At 40.9% G+C, this 27,911-nt stretch overlaps 1 protein-coding gene across 2 annotated transcripts in view; it reads right to left on the minus strand.

Annotated features, from left to right (window-relative positions):
• Positions 1 to 3,776: 3,776 nt before the first annotated feature.
• The window catches only part of COL4A5 (collagen type IV alpha 5 chain), a 296,097-nt gene continuing 271,962 nt past the window's right edge, over positions 3,777 to 27,911 (minus strand). For both annotated transcript variants that reach the window (XM_068251138.1, XM_068251139.1), the window contains exons 43-51: positions 27,693 to 27,765; positions 27,215 to 27,286; positions 26,987 to 27,106; positions 23,516 to 23,614; positions 22,589 to 22,801; positions 20,583 to 20,760; positions 16,605 to 16,719; positions 12,661 to 12,833; positions 3,777 to 4,899 (exon numbers count right to left, since the gene is read on the minus strand). In XM_068251138.1, the coding sequence (XP_068107239.1) occupies positions 4,818 to 4,899; positions 12,661 to 12,833; positions 16,605 to 16,719; positions 20,583 to 20,760; positions 22,589 to 22,801; positions 23,516 to 23,614; positions 26,987 to 27,106; positions 27,215 to 27,286; positions 27,693 to 27,765 (1,125 nt within the window). In that variant the 3' untranslated portion in view covers positions 3,777 to 4,817. The remainder of the gene's footprint in view (positions 4,900 to 12,660; positions 12,834 to 16,604; positions 16,720 to 20,582; positions 20,761 to 22,588; positions 22,802 to 23,515; positions 23,615 to 26,986; positions 27,107 to 27,214; positions 27,287 to 27,692; positions 27,766 to 27,911) is intronic.

Genomic DNA, 27,911 nt, shown 5'->3' on the forward strand with positions numbered 1-27,911 from the left:
ATGTGGTCTTTCACCTATAAACGAAAAAAAAAAGGTAATGATGTGAGTAGGGCCCTTGTTAATTAACTAAAACCCTCACTTGAGTCCCAACAGAAGGTAGTGAGGGTGGCTGAATGGTCAGTAAATTAGCCACCATGCACTCACAGTGACAACGTATTAAAGGAACCTGAAGTGAGAGTGATATGGAAGCTGACATATTTATTTAATTTTAAACAATACCAGTTGCCTGGCTGTTCTGCTGATCCTCTTCCTCTAATAATTATAGCCATAGACCCTGAACAAGCATGCAGATCAGATGTTTCTGACAAGGTTACCTGCATGCTTGTTTCAGGCTAATTCACACTGCAAGAGCTTTTTAAGGGTTAGTGATTTGAAAAGGTTTTGCTAATGCAATGCTATGTTTTTTGTTTGTTTTTTAAATAAAATCACATGGCTCAAGTGTGAACAAACTCACAGCATTACATTAGCAGGAGCTTTTAAAATCAAAAGCGTTTAGAAAAAGCTCTTGCAGTTTGAACCAGCCTGTTCAGGTGTTTACTTCAGACACTAGTGCTGCCAGAATGATCAGCAGGGTGCCAGGCAACTGGTATTGTTTAAAAGGCAATAAATATGGCTGCCTCCAAATATCTCTCACTTCAGGTTCCCTTTAAACAATAAACCCAGGCAGTCTTACATCAGACTTGACAAAATACACAGCTGAAGTGATTTATCCATGCCACCAGTGCTTCTATCCATGCCACCAGTGACCAACTCACAAAATGAAGGCCACGTTCACAGTGGCTGTTGCATTGCGTTCCTTGTAACAGCAGGAAGGGTATGCAAGGGATCGGGGAAAGTGCCTCAATGCACATTATGCTTGTGTTGTGTCGGGTATAGTGAAGCATACAGTTAATGTAAAGTATGCTTCATTTCACTGTCAATGTCCGCATTTAGGGATAACGCACTGCACATAGTATGTTATGATGCTGCAATCCGTTATACCACAATTCTACTGCCACACTGTGAGCACCGCATAGGTGGTGCATTGCAGTGCGGTATGCCGTGTTACAATCGGCCTTTACACCACAATAGCTACCCTGTTATGCAATATAAAAAGAAATGAAGATTAGCATCTAAAACATTTTATTGAGATTAGCACTGTGAAGGTGATTTTCTAAATTTGTGATAAATGAATTAACAGAATAAATTCTGACAATAGTCACACAATGGTCACAACACCTCATTATTTACTAACTTTATTGGTCTGAACCTATATATATATATATATATATGTATATATATATATATATATATATATATATATATATATATATATATATATATATTCTTTGCCTTTCAGTGACATACTCTTCTAAGGTGAAATCTAAAAATACATTTTTCTTAGTACATAAAAAGAACAATTAAAAGCGAAAGCTAATACAGTTTTGCGTGGCATAACAAGGAAGTCATACAGGGCTGTAGATGAAATAACATACATTGCCAGATCAGCTTGTAATACAGTACAGTGATGTACACACAATTACATAAAACAAGAAAGGTCGGTAAAATGTGTCTATGTTACTGTAATGCTGCTACATTGTAAATTGCAGTATTCGGCTTGTCCTAGGCTACCCAGAGATGCGGTCAATCTAGGCATCACTTGTGAGAACTGAACAGTGAAGTGGTTAAGATGCAAGAACTAGTGACCACATCTGAGCAGGATTTTTGTCACTGAGATTTTCCAACTTGCTGTAAAATGTCTTGGACCAGATTGAGTATTTTCGAAACAGAGGTGCCAGTATAGAATAAGATACTGTATATTATAACCAGTTTAAAAAGAGAGGCCGTGGTGGACTTACCTCCCCATTAAAGACTTGATATGGTAATGTCAGATAAGAAGCAAATATTTATTGATCACTCCAAAAAATGCTGCAACGCGTTTCACAGGTCTGTAGCCCGCTTCATCAGGCAATTAAAACAAGGAGTAACTGAAGTTACTCATCTGTTTCGAAAATACTTGAGATATCCACCCTGAAGTTACTCATCTGTTTTGAAAATACTTGAGATATCCACCCTGGTGGAGGAGTGTCAACCCATCTTTTACAGAGAGCGACTTCTTAACCACGTAAGTGGGGACAGGTCAATTTCCCCATCAGCACATAAAGTGGTTACCTGGAAGGCAACCCACCTTTGTGAGGAGCAATTTATACCTCTCGTTTACGCAATACCTTAACTTACTACCCTATAGTAGGTCCTCAATGCCCCCCCCTTCTTTTTTCCTGTCTTACAAGTTGATCTTGCTCCATAGATAGATCCATAGATAGAAGATCTCTGCACAATCTACAAAGTGACCATAAGTCCTTCACTGCGTGTCATGTGCAATCACACATAAGCTAAGTCAGGGAGAAACAGTCGAAGTTCCTGCAGTCAGGATGATGTCCTCTTGCTCTCCTTGCTTGAAAAATTTCCCTCCGTGGCCTACTCAATATTCTGTCCTCAGAGAAGCTGCAATAGTCATTGATTTTGTGTGTGCACAGTGAAAGGCTTGTTCCCTTTTCCTATAAAGAAAACAATGACTGGATGGTAGAGATTTACCAGCACGATGGAAAATCTTTGATCAACTGCACACCTAGGGAGTGTTTCACCACAGGGTAAGTGAACCTATGTTAACGGCAACCATCCAATGGAGTGCACAAGAATTACAAAATGCACTTCAATGTTCATGATTGGTTATTTGACATGAACATAGCTTCACTTTGAGGAAATCTCTAGTGAGAGGAATAGGGAAGCTGCCATCTTTATTGTCTTCTAAGAATAGTTCAGTTGCCTGGTGTTTTAGGCAGCACTAGTGTTCATCATGGGACAAGTATATCAGTATCAGTAAAGGGTTTAGTCAGTTTGGGAGGCACAAGAATAGCTTTTTCTAAAAGGAAGTGCAGATGGCAGCATCTGCATCCCTCTCACTACATATCTCCTTTCACAGCTCTTTACTTCATTTTACCTTTAGTAAATCTCCCCCATAGAGCTGGTTGCACCGTGTCCCGTACATGGCCTGTTTATTGCTGACAATGCAATTGATTGAAGCATTGCTTACACCAGTAGTCCAGAGTTCCTCTCACGCAGTGGTCCCCTGTCGGTCTGTCCAACAACCATGCCTCCTGGCAGCCTTATACCAGGTACTCAGTACCTATCTCGCCATTTATCACCACTCTGATGGAAGTGGCCAAGCAGAGGTTGTGTAAAGTCTACTTACTGGAATATATGACTGAATATGGCTCACCCCAGCACAGAATATATATGGGACCTCTGCTTTACAGAATAAAGGATGGTCATTTCTAATACAGTTCAGATGTTTATACATATTTAAATATGTAACAAACTCTTTATCATGTCACATGAAATGTACGCGCAAAAAAATAATCTTTATTAAACAATGCTGATCTATACAAAAACAGTGTATACATTGTTGTGAACAGGAATTGGAACAATTCTCTATATCCTTGGCAAATGAATGCATAAGATTCATTCTCTGAAGAAGACCAGAGATAAATTACTGTTATAGCCAATATCGCTTTAATATTTCATTCACGCTAGATTGTAATTACCGGTATAATGACAACACTTTTCAGGGGTGACAATACTTAAGTGATTCCTGACGGGGCTGCTTCTGCCAGGTAGACTAACATATTAAGTATGGATGGTGTGTGTGTTTGTGGTGTGTATCTGTATGATGTGTGCGTGCTTGTTTGTGGCAGGTTTGTGTGTGTGCTTGTGAGTATGTGTGTTTGTGATGAGTATTATGTGTGTGTGCGTTTGTGTTTGTGATGTGTATGGCGTATGTGCTTGTTTGTGGTATGTATAGGTCTGTATGTGTGTGTGTGTGTGCTTGTGAGTATGTGTGTTTGTGATGAGTATTATGTGTGTGTGCTTGTGAGTATGTGTGTTTGTGATGTGTATGGCGTATGTGCTTGTTTGTGGTATGTATAGGTCTGTATGTGTGTGTGTGTGTGCTTGTGATGTGTGTGTGTGTGTTTTATTGAAATGTTAGAAACGTATGGCCAGTCGTATCATGTGTTCAGTGTACAAAAACAAAATGTTAAAAAAAATACTCAAATAAAACAGATTGCACGGCCACGGTATAAACAATAAAATCGAAATGGCTACAGACATACTTATCACACATTGCAAAAAATCCAATTGACCAAGGGGGGGTAATGCCAGATATAAAATCAGTAGCATTCTCGAGTTACAAAACTGGAATCTTTAAAATACTGCTGTATTATTACGGTGATTGCTTGTACACATTTGTTACATAGTGAAAACATAATTTTATATTTGTATTCTCCTCAATTATTTCACCGATAAACTAAAAAAAAAAAAAAAAAAAAAAAAAGTGTTTTACACAATATACACATTTCATTACTTACAAAGAGAAATAAGCTTAGCATTTTTATATTCTGAAACCCGGGATATGGAAGGGTTAGTAGCACCATAAAAAAGAAATTGTTTTCCAAAACTGCAGCCTTGTTATTTAAACATACTCAGTGCGTTTCTTCGTATCGCTGATTAAAAAAAAAAGTGCCATTTTGGTGCTGGGAAAAAAACTTCATGTGACCCTTTGTGAAAACTCGGGTTTCTTTCTTGGCAGAGGATCATCGTTTTCTCAGTCCGTTCATTGCAATGCACCAGATGATCCTCAATATGGCACTTTGGTGAGGTACATTTGAATGTGTTTAAAACAGTATCTGGTTCTTACTTTATCTACACAGTAGCACCATTGTCACAGTGGACAATTCAGACCTAAGCTTTCTTCCACAGGTAGCCAGTTCTCCAAAACGTTACGTCCTCTTCATACATACTTGGCATCGGCTGACGCGCGTTCTCAGGTCGCCGGCTTTAAGTGTTTCAGACTGAGGTTTACTGGTAATGGGAAAAAAAAAAGCGTATTAGAAAAGCATGCATGTAGATTCCACCTGATAAAACTGACCTACAGTCTTGAAACTAAGATAAATCCAAGTTACATTATTGTAGAAAAGGAACAGAGGCGCAAGCAGGATAAAAATTAATAAAACTTTAAAATTTGCTGGGAGGAAGCGGTGGACTTACCTCTGGAAAGCAGACACGAAGACTGTCTGTATTAGTATAAACACATTTATTTAAAGGTACCCCAGGGATGCAACGCGTTTCGCAGGCACAGCCCGCTTCATGAGGCAATAAAGTGGGGACAAACAGAAATTCGGCAACAGCACGTTTAGCGCCTCTGTTGACAGAGGCGCTTAATTAATTAAGAATAAAGGAATGTTGGAAAACCATTTATACACAAATATTGAGTACCCCTACCAAATATATATATACTGTATATATACATACACAGTGGGTTGCAAAAGTATTCGGCCCCCTTGAAGTTTTCCACATTTTGTCACATTACTGCCACAAACATGCATCAATTTTATTGGAATTCCACGTGAAAGACCAATACAAAGTGGTGTACATGTGAGAAGTGGATCGGAACTCATACATCATTCCAAACTTTTTTTTACAAATAAATAACTGCAAAGTGGGGTGTGCGTAATTATTCGGCCCCCTGAGTCAATACTTTGTAGAACCACCTTTTGCTGCAATTACAGCTGCCAGTCTTTTAGGGTATGTCTCTACCAACTTTGCACTTTTAGAGACTGAAATCCTTGCCCATTCTTCTTTGCAAAACAGCTCCAGCTCAGTCAGATTAGATGGACAGCGTTTGTGAACAGCAGTTTTCAGATCTTGCCACAGATTTTCGATTGGATTTAGATCTGGACTTTGACTGGGCCATTCTAACACATAGATATGTTTTGTTTTAAACCATTCCATTGTTGCCCTGGCTTTATGTTTAGGGTCATTGTCCTGCTGGAAGGTGAACATCCGCCCCAGTCTCAAGTCTTTTGCAGTCTCCAAGAGGTTTTCTTCCAAGTTTGCCCTGTATTTGGCTCCATCCATCTTCCCATCAACTCTGACCAGCTTCCCTGTCCCTGCTGAAGAGATGAACCCCCTGAGCATGATGCTGCCACCACCATATTTGACAGCGGGATGGTGTGTTCAGAGTGATGTGCAGTGTTAGTTTTCCGCCACACATAGCGTTTTGCATTTTGGCCAAAAAGTTCAATTTTGGTCTCATCTGACCAGAGCACCTTCTTCCACATGGTTGCTGTGTCCCCCATATGGCTTGTGGCAAACTGCAAACAGGACTTCTTATGCTTTCTGTTAACAATGCCTTTCTTCTTGCCACTCTTCCATAAAGGCCAACTTTGTACAGTGCATGACTAATAGTTGTCCTATGGAAAGAGTCTCCCACCTGAGCTGTAGATCTCTGCAGCTCGTCCAGAGTCACCATGGGCCTCTTGACTGAATTTCTGATCAGCGCTCTCCTTGTTCGGCCTGTGAGTTTAGGTGGATGGCCTTGTCTTGGTAGGTTTACAGTTGTGCCATACTCCTTCCATTTCTGAATGATCGCTTGAACAGTGCTCCATAGTATGTTCAAGGCTTTGGAAATCTTTTTGTAGCCTAAGCCTGCTTTACAGTTCTCAATAACTTGATCCCTGACCTGTCTTGTGTGTTCTTTGGACTTCACGGTGTTGTTGCTCCCAATATTCTCTTAGATCACCTCTGAGGCCCTCACAGAGCAGCTGTATTTGTACTGACATTAGATTACACACAGGTGCACTCTATTTAGTCATTAGCACTCGTCAGGCAATGTCTATAGGCAACTAACTGCACTCAGATCAAAGGGGGCCGAATAATTATGCACACACCACTTTGCAGTTATTTATTTGTAAAAAATGTTTGGAATCATGTATGATTTTCGTTCCACTTCTCCTGTGTACACCACTTTGTGTTGGTCTTTCATGTGGAATTCCAATAAAATTGATTCATGTTTGTGGCAGTAATATGACAAAATGTGGAAAACTTCAAAGGGGCCGAATACTTTTGCAACCCACTGTATATATGTGTGTTTTAGGAGGTACTTGAGATGATATTATTCAAAATCAAAATAGAGGGTTACTCTGCAAACATTGGGGTTGATGCAGAAAAGAGTGGTAACATTGCACACCGCACGTCAATGTTACCAGCCTGTACTGAACCTAGTAACATGCATTGTACTGATAGCGCAAGAGCGTTACCCTAGCAACACGCATAAACAGTGTATGCGTGGCACAGCAGTAGTGCTCGCTACACTACCTCCGTACCATGCGTACACTGTTTTTGCATGTTGCTATGCCGCAACAAATGTTACTAAGTTCAGTACAGGCTGGTAACATTGCCGCGCGTTGTGTAATGTTACCACCTTTTTCTGTGGCAACCTCAGCGTCTTTTATAAAAGGGTACATGATGAAATAATTTTGAGAGACACTGCTCTAGGCAAATGCTCCCTTGTAGAACCATATTTCTTTGCACTTTAGTAAATGTGTTTTATACAGTGCTGACATCTTCTGCAGCAATTTACAGTCCATAGTCATATCCCGTTAACTGTCCCTCAAAAATGCCAGCAATCTAATACCTACCAAAGTCATTCTAATGTCCCAAACAGTCTAATGTCTACACGGATCTCCATGAACCAATACATTTATTGGTATGTTTTTGGGACTGGTCCTTGTCCTGTGAATCTACCTTGTGTGTCTTGCAAATAGAACTGTCAATAGCAGAACACTGTGACAATAGTAATAAATGGAACAACTGATGGGCAAGCATGTTTGCCACACTCTCTAAAGAATACTACAAGGACACCTGAAAAAGTGACGTTAAGGCTTTTTATGTATGTTTCTAAGGTTACTGACATTCAGATTATGGAGAGGTTATTGCTATTGAAAACACATCAGAGGGTTTTCTACTCTGCATGACTATCGCTACAATGATACAATGACAAACCTGAACATTTATCTGCTAAGCAACACTATGCTTAAAATAGAATGTCAGGACTAACTGATAAATAAATGCTTGAAGATAGTTATAAACTCTGGTGACTTAATATAAGTTTCTCATCTCCCCTTAGAGAAAAGTAAGAGCCCAATAGCCAGCTAAAGGTGAAATCTAATGCTCTAAACACCCGGATGTCTTCTATGGGGTACTTCAGTTGTCGGTTTAAGGAAACTACAGTGGTTCTATTTTCCCCTCCAGTACAGGCTTGTTTTCCAAGCTGTGGGGCAGGTATCAGTGGTGTGACTCATCTGCACAAAAGCTTGCATTCTACAAGCTTTATGATGTCTCTGTACATTGCAGCAGGTATGCGGCACAAGTAGTTCTTTCTTATAGGCCAGGTGGTATCCAGGCACTGCAACAGCAATACTGAGCTAAGTCTGGGAAACACTGCTTCAAATGATAAGTGTACTTATAAAAAAAACAGATAAATGCCTGTTATTCTATCAATTATAAATGCACATAAGGAAGAGAATAGTTTCAAAATAATGCAACTGAATGGGAGCTTTCATAACCATAAGCGTGTCAACGGTTGACACATGGTGCAGTTAGCGGGCAGTAAAAAAACGCAGCATCCAGGGCTGGTGCTGCAAGCGCCCTGCACAGAAACAGGGGTGGCTGACAAGCACTAAAGTGTGCTCCTGTCAGCCGTTCCTGTAAAGTATCCTTATAGGGCATGCCACACTACTGTTATGATAATGAGGTCACCATTCTTGCACTACCTGTTGATGTCCCTTTAAATGGTAACAAATTCCTGAGCTGGTTAGCTGTATGAGCTGAATTTTTTCCTGCCCCTTGTTTTGTGTAACATATTTCACAAATTCTTTGTAAAGTAACAAATCTCACTGATTGTCTATACTGTAATAAATCTCACTGAATCCATGTGGAGTATAATCTCAGTGATATTAGTGTTACAAATGCCATGGAATCCCTGTTGTATACCAAGTCTCAGTGATTTTCTGTAGTGTAACAAATGCCATGGAATCCCTTTAGTGTACCAAATCTCACTGATACTCTGTAATGTAAAAAAAAATCCTGACAGGATTCTGTCAGAACTGAAATATATCAGTGTGTGTGTGTGTTTGTGTGTACGATTATAGTGTGTCTGCATGGTTTATTACAGGCACTATACTTGGTGAAGTTTGCTTGCCCACAAGGTGCATTGTTTGACTCAATTAAAAATGTGTATACTACCCACTGGTCTGCTTCACCCAGGAGGTAAGCTGCCCTGATTACAATCCTTTGTATACTGACAATCGCTCATGCTTTGTCAAGCAGAATGAAAAATATGTATATATGTTTATGGTCATCTTTCAGCTGTTGTGGGATAAACACAAAGTTATGCGCTGTCTTTACTAAAAGTTCTAACGCAAAACAAAGACAGACACACAAATATACAGTATTTATACTTTGTCAGTGTCTGCAGTCTATCTGCCCATCGCCCAGAGAAATGATGTCAAAACTGCCCTTATAAAAGGAAGACATAGATTGAATCCTTGACACTGCAGGTCAGGGATGACGAGTAATGAGGGGGATAAATATGGGGAACATATAATTGCACTGAATATACAACCATTGAAAGGTATTCGTGTTCACTATACAGTAAGAGGTTTGATAACATAAACTTAGAATACAAGAAACTCTTTATAAATTATGTAATGCCCATTTGCATCCAAATCAACAAACGTGTTGAAGCTGTATAGTTCTGCCAGCTGTCTCGCGGAGTGAAGCAGTAAATCTGCGTGTCATTTCTAAAGATCTTCAGCAGGTGCTTGGCTTTGGCACCAAGCTTCAGCTATATATAGCTATGCTTTATGAAGGGGAGAGGCACTTTCCGGCTGAGGTTGCTTGGCTTGGGCTCCTGAGCCAAAGCCAGCACCCACTGAAGATGGTACAATGTATTAGGGTTAGCAGAAAGGGGTAGGTGTAGATTAGGAGGGTTAGGGCACAGAGTGGGATGAGGTCAAATTTACTTGTTAAGGTCAAAAAGTTAAGGTGAGGCATCCCAAAGTGTTTAATGATAGGATAGTTGGCGTTAGATGTCAAGTAGCGGGGGAGGTTAGGGTTAGGTGTCGGTCAGGAACTGGGTGGAGGTTCGGCATTATGGAAGGGATTTATTGTTAAGGGGATCAGTTAGGATAAGGAAACAACGAAGAGCAGGTACCAGAACCAATAGAAATGCTATTCTTCATACTCTGCTCCCATGCTCAAATAACAGTATCACTACCAGACGCAACACCCTCCCCTATAATGGCACTTCTGTGTATTAAAACATAAAATGAATATATGACGTCAAATATATACTTGTGGTGAAAATCCAGAGGTAAAAGTGTAAGTGTACAGCTGTTACTTTCACCGGATGGCTGCATGCCTTGTGGCTTCTCCGGTACCTGCCCAGTTTTATGCATAAAGGGATCCTTTCGTTTTCCAACCCATCTCCTTACTAACATAATACAGTGTGTTATTGACTTCTTCTATCTGAGAAAGCATTTACAATTGTCATATAAATCAGGAGGCACAGATTGCCACATGTAATACTCCACTAGTAATCAAGGCCACGGAAGAAGCACCCATTTGATAACAAAATGCACATCAGGCTAAAATAACTATATTTATGCAATTAGGAAGTTAGACTCAAGTAGCAGTTTTCCTGATAATTAATTAGAGGCCATAAAATATCTGTGTGGCTGTGCAAATGCTCCTGACAGCAGTAAAAGTGCATTAGGTCATCATTTCTCTGCGTGATGTGATGCTAAATATGACCAACCCTATAACCTAGATTTTCAACCCTTAGTTAAGGAGACACTGAAGCGAAAAAATAAAATAAAAAATGATATAATTGGTTGTGCAGTACAGATAATTACTAGAAGATTAGTAGCAAAGAATATATTCTCATATTTTTATTTTTAGTTATATAGTGTTTTTTATAACATTGCATCATTTTCTAATATGTGTAGTTTACACAACACTTAGTATTCTAAATGTTTTTACAGAGCAGGCTGTGAACTATTGACCTGTCCTCTGGCAGATAATAAGAAAATCCTTGACTGACAACTCAGATAACAACCTTCAGAACTCAGAGCTCTCTGCAAGTGGTAGAGCTCAATGGCTTTTATGCATAGTTGTTATCTTCGGAGTCTCTTAACTCTTCCTGTACTGGAAGCAACATTAGACTTAAAGAGAACCCGAGGCAGGGTTCTTACAACTCAATCTGCACACAGAGGCTGGGTCTGCCTATAGAGCCCAGCCTCTGTTGCTATTTAGCTTCCTCCAAAGCCCCCCCCTGCACGCTGTGAGACCCCATAAAACACAGCCGCGCTGTCGACAGTGTGTCGCAGTGGGCTGTGTTTATCTCTCTAATGTCAGTCTTCGCTCTCCCCGCCTCCTGAATCGCTCCGGTCCCCGCCCACGTCCCTTCCCTCCCCGCTGATTGGAGGGAAGGGACGCGGGCAGGGACCGGAGCGATTCAGGAGGCGGGGGAGAGCGGAAACTGACATTAGTGAGGTAAACATAGCCCGCACAGCGTGGCTGTGATTAATGGGGTCTCACAGCGTGCAGGGGGGGCTTTGTGGGAAGCTAAATAGCAACAGAGGCTGGGCTCTATAGGCAGACCCAGCCTCTGTATGGGGAATGCGTTGTAAGAACCCCGCCTCGGGTTCTCTTTAAGTCTCTGCTCCTAATGTTTTATTTCTGAGCTGTACTACACATACAAATCATTATATCATAATTTTTTTTTCCGCTTCAGTGTCTTTTTAAATAATAATAAAGTATATGAGATGACAAGAACAATCTATTTATGCAATTGATCAAAATTTGTAAATGATAGAGTGTGAATGTGTCCATAGGGATACATTAGTAGCAGCGCTTTGCTGATCGAAGGCAATCAGCAAAGCACTGAAAAAGCGCAAGTGTGGACCAGCTCTAAAGCCTCATACACATGCACAAGGTGCGTTGCCTGGCTGGGGCTGCTGTACACATGCAGAGGCGGTCGTTATCGGAAAGCTCCATCCACTTTCAGCATGGTTCATTCCTCCTCTGATTATCCTCACACAAACACCATAGTTAGATATGCAATACAGACAGCATTTTATGTAGTGTCATTACTGTGCCTGCCCTTCAGTTCCTATTTGCATACATTGGTGATGTGTGGGTCTCTCGAGTTTCACTCGGCAGTTTGCTAGTTCCTAGGGATCCTGTAACAGGGGTGGCATCTGCAACTGCACTGTCCTGGCCTCCCTGTAATCTGTAAACACATTCCAGGGAGACTGTCACAGTACAGTCAGCTGTACCCTGCTACTCCCCCTAGAAGTCAGCATAATAACTGCAGACATGAAGCAGGGCACTGATGAATGGATTGCAGAGCCCTCTGTCAAAGTGGGATATTGCAGACAGTTCTGAGGAGGTGGGAAACAGGCAGGGACAATTTTTATTACATAGTGGGACAAACAAAGATTTGAAATGTGGTGCTTAAGTAGCTACATTTTTTTTCTTGCTGATTTTCATACCCATAAGAGATATTACCGTTATAAAATCTGCCCTTCGACATTGTAAATGGGGACAGAATGGTACAGGAATCGGGCAACCGTGTGCAAGGGGGGAGCATTGGATGGAAACTGGCCATGATTTTAATTAGTGTATAGTCAAATGTAAGCACTCAGGATAGATTAAAGTGTATGAAGGAACAAACATACATCCTCAGTAGGCTCGGATAGTTTTAAGGAGCGGACATACCTGAACATTTCAGCCACGTCCACAGTGGCCAGCCAGAAACTATAAGAATTGGCATAGTAATTGCAAGTTCCCCGGCCATGACATTCAATGAAAGGAGCAGAGCGGAATTCCTCTAAGCACGATCCTGGAGATGCTAAAGCTTGTCCTGAACCTTCTGCACCTGCGCTCGTATGCTGGTAAAAGGGAATGAAGAATCATTACTTCAGTGTTATCAAAGTATCTGTGTGACCTGAAGCGTGGGCTCTTTTCACATAGTCATTCTACTGTGGTGTGGAATGCAGCCAAAATGCAAGAGCAAAGCTAAGATGATGAATCACGTTTACACCAGAGATACACTGGCCAGTGCTGTCTAAAAATATGACATGCATTTTATTACAGTGGAACTTTCTGCACTGCAGTATGAGGGCCCGTTTCCACTATCGCGAATCTGCATGCGTTTCCTGCATGTAGATTCGCACAGCCAATACAAGTGGGCCTGTTTCCACTTGTCAGTTTTCCTGAGCGTTTTTCTGTACAGGATTTTTCTGCACGGCAGAGCCCTCAGAATTCGTCTGCGTGTGAAATGCATGCGAATCGCCGCTAATGTATTTAATAGGGAAATCGCCTGCGGCTTTGGTATGCAAATTTTCATGCGAATTCGCATGGAAATCAATGGAAATGCACATCGGCACTGCCATGGTTAAATTCGCATACAGCGTCATTCATGCGAATTTTCATGCAAATTCGCACGAAAATTCGCATACACCCGCATGCGAAATTCGCATCCGCATGCAAATTTTTACCGCGGTGATTCGCACCGCACAAGTGGAAACGGGCCCTAACAGTTGTGCCTGGAGCTGTATTTAGCCCCTGATCACAGGATGTGGTACATTTTATAAATCATACCAAACACACAAAGGGAAATACTCACTCCCAAACAGTCCTCTGCTGCTTTATAAAGCCTGCAGGCTGCTTATAAGCCAATAAGAAGTGCACACACACGTTACACCTAGTCTGCAGTGATTAATCAAGCAGAAGCTGAGCAGGTCAGCCAATCGTTGGAGAGGGCTTCAGTTGCATATAGACAATGGCTATATGACCAGCAGGGGGCACCAGCGTGCAGGATATTCCCTCTCATCTGCCCCCCTCCTAACTAAACTGCATGGGAATCTACAATAAAATTAAAAACAAACAATTGGCTGACCTGCTCAGCTTCTGCTTGATTAATCACTGCAGACTAGGTGTAACGTGTGTGTGCACTTCTTATTGGCTTATAAGCAGCCTGCAGGCTTTATAAAGCAGCAGAGGACTGTTTGGGAGTGAGTATTTCCCTTTGTGTGTTTGGTAAGTTTCAGAGCAGTTGGGGACAGGCTCTTGGGGGTGGCAGCTCCAGGGCTTGACTGCGCTCACACATGGTGTTAGATGCTGGTTCTGGGGCCCTGGGCAGTAAGAGTTCCCGGGGCCCCAGGCTGGCTTGTGCACCATTGTTTTTCATTTTATAAATCATGTCTAGCCACTTTTGTTTCCACTCAGTCACTTGTATAATGTGTCTCATTTCATAACTCTAACATGTTGTACTCTAACATGTTGTGCAGCAAACAGAAGATGACCGGTACTATGACCATTTCCCCACTATTTTTTACCGATTGCTGAATCCGGTGATTATTATATTACAAGAGACAGAACATTTATAATGTGCTTTTCTCCTGGTAGACTCAAAGCGCCAGAGCTGCAGCCACTAGGGTGCACTCTATAGGCAGTAGAAGTGTTAGAGGGTCTTGCCCAAGGTCTCCTCACTGAATAGGTGTTGGCTTAGGGCTCATTTCCATTAAGAACTGATGTGAGTGCGGCTACCTAGCCACATCATATTGCTTCCGCTGCTGGCCGCGTCACTTCCGCATTGGGAAGTGTATGGAGAGGATGGCAGGCGGATGCAGCTGGATCCCTCCGCACACAATGGAAACTGTTCCATTGTCGTGCATTGGGTTCAGGACAACCGCGGTGTCAGGAAGAGCCAAGGTTCAAACCCTGTCTCCTGTGTCAGGAGCACAGACCTTAACCAGCTCACTATCCAGCCACTATTAAGCAGGAGGGAGGCACTGTGGCAGCTCTGGTATGCGCCATAGCAAGTCTGTCACTGTGAATACTGTAGTTGACAATACATTCCTTCTCTCTTCACCCCTCCTCTATTTGATTGGCTCAGTGCCACAGGACACAACTGCTCTGAGAGATACCTTCTATAGCACAATCTCTAATGCTGGGAATACATGGCTCGATTCTGAGTCATTTAGATGGCTCGGCAGATAATTTCCAACACCTCGGAACTCCCGCCCGATCTTTTTCCCGCTCGATTCTGCATTGAGGACAATGGAAAAAGATAAAAAAAAGAGTGGAAGATAGAATCGAGTGGCAAAATCGAGCCGTGTATGCCCAGCATTAGAAGCCTTTACAAGTTGTATCTTTAGGTCCATTTTAAGATAGAACTAAATTCAAATAACGGAAGCAGCCAAGCATATGTAGGTCAGCCATTTTTCCTCCTGGTTTAGAGGTTCACCACATGGACGGGGATGTGAAGGTTTGGGGCCCCATCAATATTTTTCTGGTGGAGAGGGGCCATAACTCATAGTTATTAACCAGATTCCATGGCTTTTATCATATGTCACCCACTTACCACATTATCCTTTGAATGTACCATGTTTATATTTACTTATATATCTGATTTTGACATGTGTACCACAAGCCCCTTTTATCTATGATGCCCACAACACAATTTAAGAGGAAAGCTTTGGTAAGAAAAAGTGAAGGACCAGCGAGGAAGCTCCCTGAATAGTGCCTGTGGGAGAAAATAACCACCAATAACTTAAAGTTTCTTCATTGTATAAGTGTTATGGTCCATCTTTAATAATTGTGATGTTTGTATCAGATGATGCTAGCCCTGAAAGTCCATAGATGACAATATATTACTATCTGAGGTTGTAGGCTTACATTTGGTTAGGTAAGACTAGGTTAAAAGGTCTGTTAGGTTGAGTAAATCCCACTGATTAAGGGTGCCCATAGACATTTCGATTTTTCCATCGATTTTTGGCAGATTTGTTCATTTGATTAAATCTGCTAGAAATCAATGCCCCAACATGACAGCACAATCAATCACTAGATTGATTTTCAATTGTAGCCGAATTAGTCGATTATAGTCCATGGAAGATATTGATCGATCAGTGGCGGGTCAGGAGCAGTGGGAGATTGACGGCCCATAGTATTGCACTGTGCAACACTGCAGTTCAATAGGTGTTTAGATTTAATATGAAATCTATTAAAAGTCTATGTGGAGTGTGTGAAAGGATTTGATCAGATTGACCCCATTCTGATTAGATTCTGATCTGAAAGGGATCTCTCTTTTGGCCACACCAAGTCTTGTATGGCTAGTTTAAATCTGTTGATATTGCCCAGAGATGGCTACACTGATACCGCTCATACAAATAACTATTTTCTGAGACTTTAATGACACTAAAGCAACTCAAGTATTTATGAAATGTTCATATGATACATACTTATTAGATATTAGCCAGTTGATGGAGTTCTTGTTTAATGCATTATGGACAGCCTTTCTTTATAAGAATCTTCTATAATAATCTCTGTGTTCCTGGGTCCTCCTTTTTTCCTGTGTCCGTGTGTTTGGCGGACCTTGGGGCATCAGGACGGGGCCAAGGGGGCGGGTGTGTGTGTGTGTCACGGGTACGTGTCGTGGCTGTATGCATGTGTGCGATGTGGCAGCGACAGGGGTGGGAGGTGGAGGGGGGGTTTGTGAGGGGAGAGGCCTACCGCCCGTTATTGTAACAGGCCTTAGGTCTAGTATTTATTATAAGATTATAAAAGTGATTTGAACATTTAGCACAAAAGCTTCCTATATAACATGGCCATGACACTAACAGTAACAGAAACAGTAAGGAAACATATGTAAAGCATACCATCATAAACGAGTAGCCAATCCAAAGGGAGGACCATCCTTGCGGACATGGCGGAATTTGAATAGTTTGACTGTGAATGGCAATTACCATGGCAGGAGCTTCACAAACAGTACACCTATAAAAAGGAAAACAATTAGGTAAATGTGACATTTGTGATTTTAAGATAAATGTGTTTTTTAGGGCTTTTGGTCCACATTGTATCCGGACACAGAAACTGTAACCACTATCTCTACACTGATGTTGCAGGGAAGTCATGAATTGTCATCAATGTGGGACACAGGCATTGAAGGGCCTGCTAGCATTCAGAGTACCAGGCCAAAGTGAATATACTCTATTCACCCACCAGACAGGTAGTTTCATTGCCTGAAATTCTGCTTTGAATCTTATAAACAAAAAAGTAGACTGCGACCGCATTTGTGCACATGTATGCTCTTTGTGGATATACTGTAGTATTAGCTAGCATACTGTATGACACTTCACAAGCAATGGTGAAAAAGTCCTTATAATTCCTGGGTCTATAATCCCATAATTCCTACTACAATTACACAAGCAACCACACAACTGGAATTTCATAAAGCTTGCATGTTCATCGGAACTGAATTTAAGACTATAGCACCAAGTTAATAAGTCTAGCAGTTCATGACAAATGTAAGTATTGACAACATTTTCTACTAAATGCAAATGTATAGGTAGTACAAAAAAAGATGGCTTTTTTTGCGGAAAAAAAATTGCCACACAGAAAGGTAGTGTTTCTTTATGTAGACTATAGTATATTTATACAGTACATCTTCTGCAGCACTTTATAGAGTATATATAGCCTAGTCACTAACTGTCCCTCAGAGAAGCTCACACTCTACATACAATCAAAGGGCTGGTGCACAACAAGAGCAGTTCTGAGCGCTTTAAAAAAAAAAACAACACTTGCGCTTTGAAAAGCGCTTGGCTAATAATGTATTTCAAAGGGATGGTGCCCACCAGAGCGATTCGTTTTTTTCCCCAAACGCAAACTCGAGTACCGCAGCATTTTTGCTGATTTCTGAGGCGATTCAGCCTTAGTGTTAAGTATAGGAAAGTGGAAAATCGCTCTGAAAAACGCTACATCAGAGCATTTTTTGTTACAGAAGCTGTTCAGTTACAGCTCTGCTGTAACAAAATATAAGCGCTACACCAAAACGCTCCAAAAAAAACGCTAGGCATGCTTAGAAAATCGCTCCAAACATGCCTAGAATTGCCTTAAAAATAACTTCAAAAAGTGTTTGCCATTATGCTAGCGCTTTTTTGTGCGCACTGGCCCTAACTACTAGTCAAATTCATAGTTGGGGAAAATCAACTAAATTACCTGTATGCTTTTGGGATGCTGGAGGAAAGTGAAGTGCCCAGACCCATGAACACAAAGGTAGAATATATAAACTCCAACAGATGGTGTCCTGGCCCACACTTGAACAACCATAGGGCTTCAATAGTATATTATACACTATGCAGGCTAAAGTTAGAGCAAGTGCTTTTACAGCCAAGTTCTACACAGATGCAATGTTTCTGTAATGGATCTTTGTAATGCTGGATTTCTCACACAGTTTTTCCTGCAGGTGCTGCACAAGACTATAACTGCATGAGTGGTATTATACTATCTTTTTAGCAATCTTCCCTATGATCTGATATGACACCAGTGAGGGTAGCAAACATTTGCCAACTAGCAGCAGACAGTTTTTAAAGAATCCATTTAGTCCAGGTTTGCTGGATCACCCAGGCCCTCACTCCTCTTAAAGTGGAATGAAACCCAGCATTTCTACTTTGCTCTAAAAGGTTATTTACAGCATATAACACTATTTTTTATTTTTAGTAAAAAAGCATTCAAAGGGTTAAATCACAGGACTGACTTTTTCTCCTGCAGGGGCAGCCCCAAACTGGTGATAACCTTATCTTGTGTTTACATTGCTCATTTGATACAATTAAGTAAACATTTTCTGACTGTGCAGAAACTTCTGCTAATGAGTCCTCAACTGAAACACTGCTCAGAAATCATTACTGGGTGCATTTACAATAGAAATACAACAGTTATGATTAAAAAGCACCAGCAGCTTTCAAAGTAAATAAACTGAACTTTGGGAACTTATAATTTCTAAATTAATAATACTACTTGTGCACAAAAGCTAATATGATAATTGTATGGGTTATAGAAAGTAGAACAACACATTTTTATTGAATATTTTGTCAGAGTTTAAAACCGCTTTAAATCATAGAAAATCAGAGCCTAAATGGCTTGTCAGACGCAACACCTAGCTTCAGCAATTCTACCTGTTAGCTTGGTACACCATCAATGGAACTGCGAGATTTAATAGTATATTTTCAAACTATTAATTGTACTTGTTTTTATATTACAGAATTGCTTCTATGCAGCCTAGCTAGGCTGGGTTTTGAGAGCTTAGTCTGCTGGTTACAAACAGAAACAGCATGACTGGATTGTAAGCCAAACAATTTATATGCACCAATGGTTTGCCCATATGCTGACAAAGGTGACTAAAATAAAGCAATATGCTGGATGTGAATCCGGAAGCAAAGGGGAGTTTTCCAGCATACAATTCTGGAGCCAACACAACTAAGTGCCAACATTTTTCCCAGACTGAATGAACCATTTCTTGGCTATGGTTTTGTTTACATAATTGACCACACATGGTTTTTTTCTTCATAATAGCCATAACACACAGTCTGGAAATGTCACATGGACTAGTTATGAGTGATTCTACGCGTGATATTCTAGGTATGTATATAATAAAAACAAAGCAATCTCTCTGATCTCTGTCTGTCCTGCCAGTGTGTGATACAGCTTGTTACACGTAGCAGGAATCAGCTTAACCTCCCCTGTAAAATACAAAATAAGTACACTTTGACCAACCAATGTAACCCCAGCTCCAGCAAGACTCTGACCCTAAAACTATTGTAAAATAAAAATGAATACCATTTTACTGTGTATGAGACGGATTGAACATAGCCGTTATGGCTGCTGCCATTTGCAGAGACTGTAACTGCACTGTGGCTGACGGGATTCAGAGACTAACCACACGCAAGAAAATAGTGAATACTAACCACTGTCAGACGTATTTTACTCCAGAGATGTCTTTGATATGTAGATGCTATTAAGATTTGTAACAAACTCATGTAGTCTGCGTTCCTGTGACGAGTTCAGCTTTCTGAGAGCTGGCTTCAACAGATGGCTTCCACCTCGGGCCAAGTGCATAAGTCGGTGTCCTTCTCGACGGACACACGTGGCCATGTGCCTGTATTATACTATTCAGCGGCACCACTAGCACCCAGAGGGAGATTATTAATTAGATTAAAAGATTGATAAGTGGCCAATTGTTCACACTGAGGATAGAATTGGTTTCTCTAGCTGTGGGCTTCTTGTCTACTCCTCTATCATTAAGTCCAGTGTCAGACAGCAGAGCCTGTGGTTTTGTCATGCCTCTGGCCATAGGTTTTCAATCTTCCCTCTTTAGACTCAGCACTGGGTAGCAGGCATCAGATGACTGCTAAGGCTACTGCTAATTGGCTGGAAGGAGACCATGCTTTGTCCCTAGTACAAGGAGGAAGGGGGAGGCAGAGCCACATGCAGTGACACACAAGGTTCTGAGGCGACAGCTCCTCTATGGTGTAGTTGCAAGCAATCTGCGCCCCCTAGAGGACAGCACCCTGGCACATGCTATGCTCTGCCACATCATAGATGCACCTCTGTTTGGTGCATACAAAATCAACTCTAGTCATTTATTGCTCTATTTCGTTTTTAAACCTCAAAAAGAGCTTGAAAGAGAGGACATTTTTTAATGATTTAGAATGATAACAACAACACAGCAGAAAGTCAGTAAACTGACATTAGAACTTTTAGCAGCTCCCATAGTTAAAACAATTTAGAGCTAACACTCCTAATTTTAACATTTTTCCTAAAAATTCTAGAAACAAAAGTATACAATGATCAAAGCTCACCGGCTTATAAATGGCTGAATTTCTCTTCCTCTTAGTGGCTCCATATTTGCTGGCATTGGCTGCGGTGTAGAGAGCCAGTAGGAATAATCATTTCTTGAGGCAAAATTGCAGACGTTATTGATATTGCAAAACATAAAAGGCATTGTGCTGAAACGTCTCAGACAGCTGCCAGCAGTCCCTAACAAAAACAAAACATATTGAATCAGTATATGAACATTATCGAGCTATGATGGCAGAAATATTACTAACAAAGCATGTTAAATATAGAATTTTCAGTTAAATAGTCTTATTTTTAAGTCTTCTGCATAGCTTCAAGTGTAACTCTAGTTTTGTAAAGAAAACAATATACTCCCTCTGTAACAACTATATACATTGAACATTTTTTTCAGCCAAATTTTACTGCAGCTGTTGTAGAGAAGCTGAGATAAGAGACTGCAGTGATATTACACAAGTAAGAAGTCAATGGTAATATATGTACAGGTAGTTCCCGACTTACGAACGCCCTACTTACAAACGACCCGCCGATATGAATGGCATGGATTCTCTGTTTCCATGGGAACAAGTCAAAAAAAAAATTTCAAATTGGACTTGTAGTTTTTGAGAAAATCGATATTAACCACTTTCCCCCCGCCCGTACGAATTTCTCTGTCCCTTTTTCCATCCTTTAACCCCCAGGGACGGAGAAATCCGTACTTTGCGCACTCCCACCGCTGTCCGCGCTCCCGCTCGTAAACACGCCGCCCGCTGCTAGTAAACACGCCGTCGCCCGCTCGCCCGGAGATCAATGAACGGGAAAATCCATCCCCGTTCGTTGATCTAAGCCCCGCAATGATCCGCTGCTCTCCGATGGGCAGCGCAATCATTGTGATCTTACCCAGCCTCCAAGTACTTCCTCCAAGCTTCCGGAAGGACGCTTGGAGGTCGCATTAAAACAAAAAGTTACTGTGGCCATCTTGTGGCCAAATAGTAAAACTACACCCTACACATTTTTCACATACAAATAAATTACTTTTACACAAAAAATTAACTCATTACCTCCCACACTCCCAATTTTTTTTTTTTTGTAATTAAAAAAAAATAAAAAAATGTACAATAAAAAAAAAATACATAAATAGTTACCTTAGGGACTGAACTTTTTAAATATTTATGTCAGGAGGGTACAACACTGTTACTTTATAAACTATGGGCTTGTAATTAGGGATGGACGCAAAACTGAAAAAAATGCACCTTTATTTCCAAATAAAATATTGGCGCCAAACATTGTGATAGGGACAATTTTATAACAGTTTTATAACCGGGACAAAAGGGCAAATACATTTCATGGGTTTTAATTACAGTAGCATGCATTAATTAAAAACTATAAAGGCCGAAAACTGAAAAATAATTAATTTTTTCCCAGATTTTTCCTATTTTCCCATTAAAACACATTTAGAATAAAATAATTCTTGGCATAATGTCCCACCTAAAGAAAGCCTAATTAGTGGTGGAAAAAACAAGATATAGATCGTTTTATTGTGATAAGTAATGATAAAGTTATAGACGAATGGATGGAAGGAGCGCTGAAAGGTGAAAATTGCTTTGGTGGTCAGGGGGTAAACCCCCTCAGTGGTAAAGTGGTTAAAAAATCAAAGAAAAACTTATATAAATAGGTACAAAGGGCAGAGGTGATACAGAGGGGACACTGGAGGCACAGGGGGGCACAGAGGAGGTACAAGGGACAGAGATGGCACAATGTTCCGACTTAAGAACAGATTCTGGTTAAGAACGAACCTACGGTCCCTATCTCGTTAGTTAACTGGGGACTACCTGTACAAACAGGCCAAAGTCAAGAAGCAGAAACAAGCAATTCAAGCATACTTCAGAAAAACATCCTCTGTCCACATTTAAATAAAATACATACAGAGGAACACAAGCAATTGAGTTGCTGAAATTCTTACTTCATTTCCTGTACAACTAATTGCACACCACCACCAGCCTGTGCATTTAGATTCAATGAAGATCCTTACCCAAGTCTTGACCATGTGCTCTTTCATTTCCTTGTACGTACAGAAGAGAATATCCATCATAGATCCTGGAGGTACCAAGCGGACAATCTGGTGAATCTGTAGCCTGACTGTGGCGGGTAATGAGGAATCCGTGAGCTACTGATCCTAAGCCAGGTGAACCAGGAGGACCTTGCAAGCCGTCTGGACCCGGAGGACCTTGATTTCCTCTTGACCCTGAATAAATAAGATATATACATAAACTCAAGACATGTAAGTTGCAACAACTTTTTATTTATGAGCTTACAAAAAAAATCTATCTATCTATCTATGTATCTATGTATCTATGTATCTATCTATCTATCTAGTCTAACTTCAAATCTCCCTGCCCTTTCCCATGCACCTTTGTAACATTGACCAAGATCTTTTTTACTTCAACTGATTAATTCAAGATTCTTATGAACATCTTGAGAGAAGTAAGACATTTAAAAGAAATGGTCAAATGACCATGAGCAAAGTCTGAGAAAGCCGTAGAATTTTGAACTTCCCAGGTCTAAATAGCAGAACAATGCTAAGAATTGTCCTCATTTAGTAACTAGTCATTTGAATAAGCTTTAAATATTTGTGTTCATTTTACATGGATATAAAACTGTTATTGTAACAAAGCTTATTTCTACTCTCCATTTTTCTGGTAACCAGTTAACCAGTAAAACTGACCCACTTAACAAATGCCACAGAATATAATATAGATACTCTAGTCTGTCTATTTCCTTTATTCAGAAATTCAATTGAAGGAAAAAAAATCACTGGACACTGAAAAGCACAGAAATATTATTGTAACTACGAACTTAACCTAAATTATAATTATACATTTAGTTAGAGTCTCAATACTGTCAAAAAATGATACATCCGTAATGAACATTAACAATCATAGTGGAAGCCAGAACTCACCTGGTTGTCCTGGCGGACCTTTATCACCTTTACGTCCTGCCTGCCCCTCAAACCCTGGAAGTCCATCTCTGCCAGAATCTCCGGGAGGCCCCAAAGGACCTTAAAAAAATCATAAAAGATCAACTTATCACTACATATATACCATCTAATAAAAACAAGTACTGGGTTTCCTCCCCCTAGAGAAAACATCTCAGCTGTCTGTGTTAAGCTTCATCAAGCTTATTATAAATGTACATACAAATTATTAGAATTTTGAATTTATTTGAACTGCATGTGTATCTATACCGAACATATGTATGGCAAGGCAACAACGGAGGAAACTATCATATTAGTGACCAGTCTATTTTTAAAGATTAGCTAACGCTGCTATGAGATGTGTGTGTGTGTATATATATATATATATATATATATATATATATACAGTGGGTTGCAAAAGTAGTTTTCCACATTTTGTCATATTACTGCCACAAACATGAATCAATTTTATTGGAATTCCACATGGAATTCCAACACAAAGTGGTGTACACATGAGAAGTAGAACGAAAATCTTACATGATTCCAAACATTTTTTACAAATAAATAACTGCAAAGTGGTGTGTGCATAATTATTCGGCCTCCTTTGATCTGAGTGCAGTCAGTTGCCTATAGACATTGCCTGACGAGTGCTAATGACTAAATAGAGTGCACCTGTGTGTAATCTAATGTCAGTACAAATACAGCTGCTCTGTGAGGGCCTCAGAGGTTGTCTAAGAGAATATTGGGAGCAACAACACCGTGAAGTCCAAAGAGCACACAAGACAGGTCAGGGATCAAGTTATTGAGAAATTTAAAGCAGGCTTAGGCTACAAAAAGATTTCCAAAGCTTTGAACATCCCACGGAGCACTGTTCAAGTGATCATTCAGAAATGGAAAGAGTATGGCACAACTGTAAACCTACCAAGACAAGGTCATCCACCTAAATTCACAGGCCGAACAAGGAGAGCGCTGATCAGAAATGCAGTCAAGAGGCCCATGGTGACTCTGGACGAGCTGCAGAGATCTACAGCTCAGGTGGGAGACTTTGTCCATAGGACAACTATTAGTAATGCAGTGTACAAAGTTGGCCTTTATGGAAGAGTGGCAAGAAGAAAGCATAAGAAGTCCCGTTTGCAGTTTGCCACAAGCCATGTGGGGGACACAGCAACCATGTAGAAGAAGGTGCTCTGGTCAGATGAGACCAAAATTGAACTTTTTGGCCAAAATGCAAAACGCTATGTGTGGCGGAAAACTAACACTACACATCACTCAGAACACACCATCCCCACTGTCAAATATGGTGGTGGCAGCATCATGCTCGGGGGGTGTATCTCTTCAGCAGGGACAGGGAAGCTGGTCAGAGTTGATGGGAAGATGGATGGAGCCAAATACAGGGCAAACTTGGAAGAAAACCTCTTGGAGACTGCAAAAGACTTGAGACTGGGGCGGAGGTTCACCTTCCAGCAAGACAATGGCCTCAATTCACTAAGCTTATCTCCTGTCTTTAATAACTCTTCTAGAGTTGTTACCATGGTGATAAGGCATGTAGTATTCAGGAAACATTTTACCTCAGGCAAACCTAAAGTTACCTCTTCTGTCTTTAAGTTAACTCTCTAATCCTTAAAATAACTCCAGAGTTAAAGACAGGCGTGTGAAAATAACTACAGAGGAGGTAAATTAACTACAGAGAGGGTAAATTAACTACAGAGGAGGTAAAATAACAACAGAGGAGGTAACTTAAGGAATGAAGAGATAAGATAACTCTCTCACTGTGTGGAGGTAAGTTTTCTCTTGCCTTATTATCTCCAGCATGATCTTAGTGAATTGAGGCCAATGACCCTAAACATAAAGCCAAGGCAACAATGGAATGGTTTAAAACAAAACATATCTATGTGTTAGAATGGCCCAGTCAAAGTCCAGATCTAAATCCAATCGAGAATCTGTGGCAAGATCTGAAAACTGCTGTTCACAAATGCTGTCCATCTATTCTGACTGAGCTGGAGCTGTTTTGCAAAGAAGAATGGGCAAGGATTTCAGTCTCTCGATGTGTAAAGCTGGTACAGACATACCCTAAAAGACTGGCAGCTGTAATTGCAGCAAAAGGTGGTTCTACAAAGTATTTACTCAGGGGGCCAAATAATTACGCACACCCCACTTTCCAGTTATTTTTTTGTAAAAAATGTTTGGAATGATGTATGATTTTCGATCCACTTCTCACATGTACACCACTTTGTAATGGTCTTTCAGGTGGAATTCCAATAAAATGGATGCATGTTTGTGGCAGTAATGTGACAAAATGTGGAAAACTTCAAGGGGCTGAATACTTTTGCAACCCACTGTATGATTGTATTGATATGATTTCCAATGCATGGTTATATTAAGGACTTCTTGTTGCTATTGTAGGTACTGTCATTGGCCTGATGAAGAGGGCTGAGACCCGCGAAACGCGTTGCCTGTGATAATAAAAATCTTTTGTAATAATTTACAGAGATTTCGTCATTGAGGTAAGACGCTTTTATCATACCAGGGCGCCTCTTTCCTCCGTTGTGCTAAGTATACCCTCGAACAGACTCTGTTCGAGGGGAGGTGACATACCACCAGTGGAGTCCCCACAGTGGTTGTTCCAACCTTTTTTCTATTAAGAGAGCGACCATCCTTCCGGTCCTGGCTAGGACCACCCCGAGTGGAGTCGGGTTTATTGTCTCCACCTGCTTCCTGTGGTTGGTTGCCCCCAGCAACCTTCCTTTGTGAGTAGTGCTTTCATTTACTTACTTATACTGTGATTTTTAACATATTGCACTACTGGGCTCCCGTTTTCTGCCTCCTGTGTCTTTTGCCATAGGGCGCTGAATCACCCCCACCATTATCGCATATGTATGGCAAGATTCAATTTGAGTTGATTGAATTGTGATATGCCTGAAGGACATTTGAGTTTTTCAGATATCCTTAAAGTGCTCCTGAAGTGGGTAACTACATCAGTCAGAAAAACTGTTTAGTATACAGCTTACCGCTTTTGCAGCACTGGCTATTCTATCTAAAGAGTGCATGCGTTTTGCTAAGGACTTCCTGGTTCAAAAACTCAGCCACGTCCACTCCCCCCACACATCTGCCTACCCCTTGCCATGCCCCTTCCTAGTTACACTCCTTCTTCCCCCTGTAGACATCATTGCCCTCTCTCTGGATTAGTGCTGTGGCCAGGCAGATGTCACATGGGGAGGGGGAGAGCAGAACACAGTCAAATACATAGTCAAATTTTCAACCGTCTGTAGTGACTTACTGGGGCTCAGCAAAATCCTTACTGTGATGGTAGTAAAGCTGTCTACTGTATAGCCTACCTGCTAGAGAGCAGTGACCTACTACACAGTAACTTTAAGTCATGAAAACACTATGACTAGTAGGTGAATAGTGAAGTAGGTGAATAGTGGGTGAATAAGTTAAAACATCTGACCATATTACCTGGTGATCCAGGGGATCCTGGTGGTCCAGGAGGTCCGTTGTTTCCTGGACGTCCTGGTTGACCTGGGGGTCCTGGTACGGTTCTAATCTCACCTTTGGGACCGGGTGCTCCTGGTAAACCTGTTAATCAGAAAAACAAAATATGAATTGTAGTGTACTTGTGGCAAAGACTATTTGTATAACAGTGGACAGTGACTGAATATAACTATGCAGCATAAAGGTTCTCACCTGGAAGACCTGGGCCGCCTGGGTCACCTTTAAAGCCAGCCAAACCAGGAGGACCACTGGGCCCTTTCATACCTGACACAGACACAAAACATGACATGATTACAGTTGCTTTTCATCTGCCTTATACCAGTGTATTAATAGTCTAGACACTGAATGCAATGTACATCTGACAGCACTGTCAACTATAGTCAGTTGTGAACAAGTGAGGCTGGCGCAATGTAACTCAGCACTCGCCATTGTCTGCCTCTAACAGAGGACTGGTATAAATAACACTAAAATGAAGATCTAAAAGAGGATTAAAATATCACATTCCACCATATAATAAGGCTTATATACAGTATTGTTCAAATTAAGCTCTGCTGTTCACTTGCTTGGCTTTGTCCATTGTGTCAGGCCTAGTCTAGGCTAAATATTTCCATGATGATATGTGAACTTTGCATACTCTAGGATGGTCCATCTGGAGCCCCACTAATAATACCTGGAAATCCTGGGACGCCCGGTACACCCTGATCTCCTTTCATTCCATTCAGACCTGGTCTTCCAGATTCACCCTGTTGACAACCACAACACTTTAGAACAATCAGGAACGTTCCTTCCTTTGGATTAATGTCTGAATAGTAAGAAGACATTTGTAGGCACTCTACCCACTATTCAGATTCATTGGTAGTGTGGCACATCTTTGTAACTATTAGAGTTT

Source organism: Hyperolius riggenbachi, chromosome 8, assembly GCF_040937935.1.
Source record: "Hyperolius riggenbachi isolate aHypRig1 chromosome 8, aHypRig1.pri, whole genome shotgun sequence".
Lineage (NCBI taxonomy): Eukaryota > Metazoa > Chordata > Amphibia > Anura > Hyperoliidae > Hyperolius > Hyperolius riggenbachi.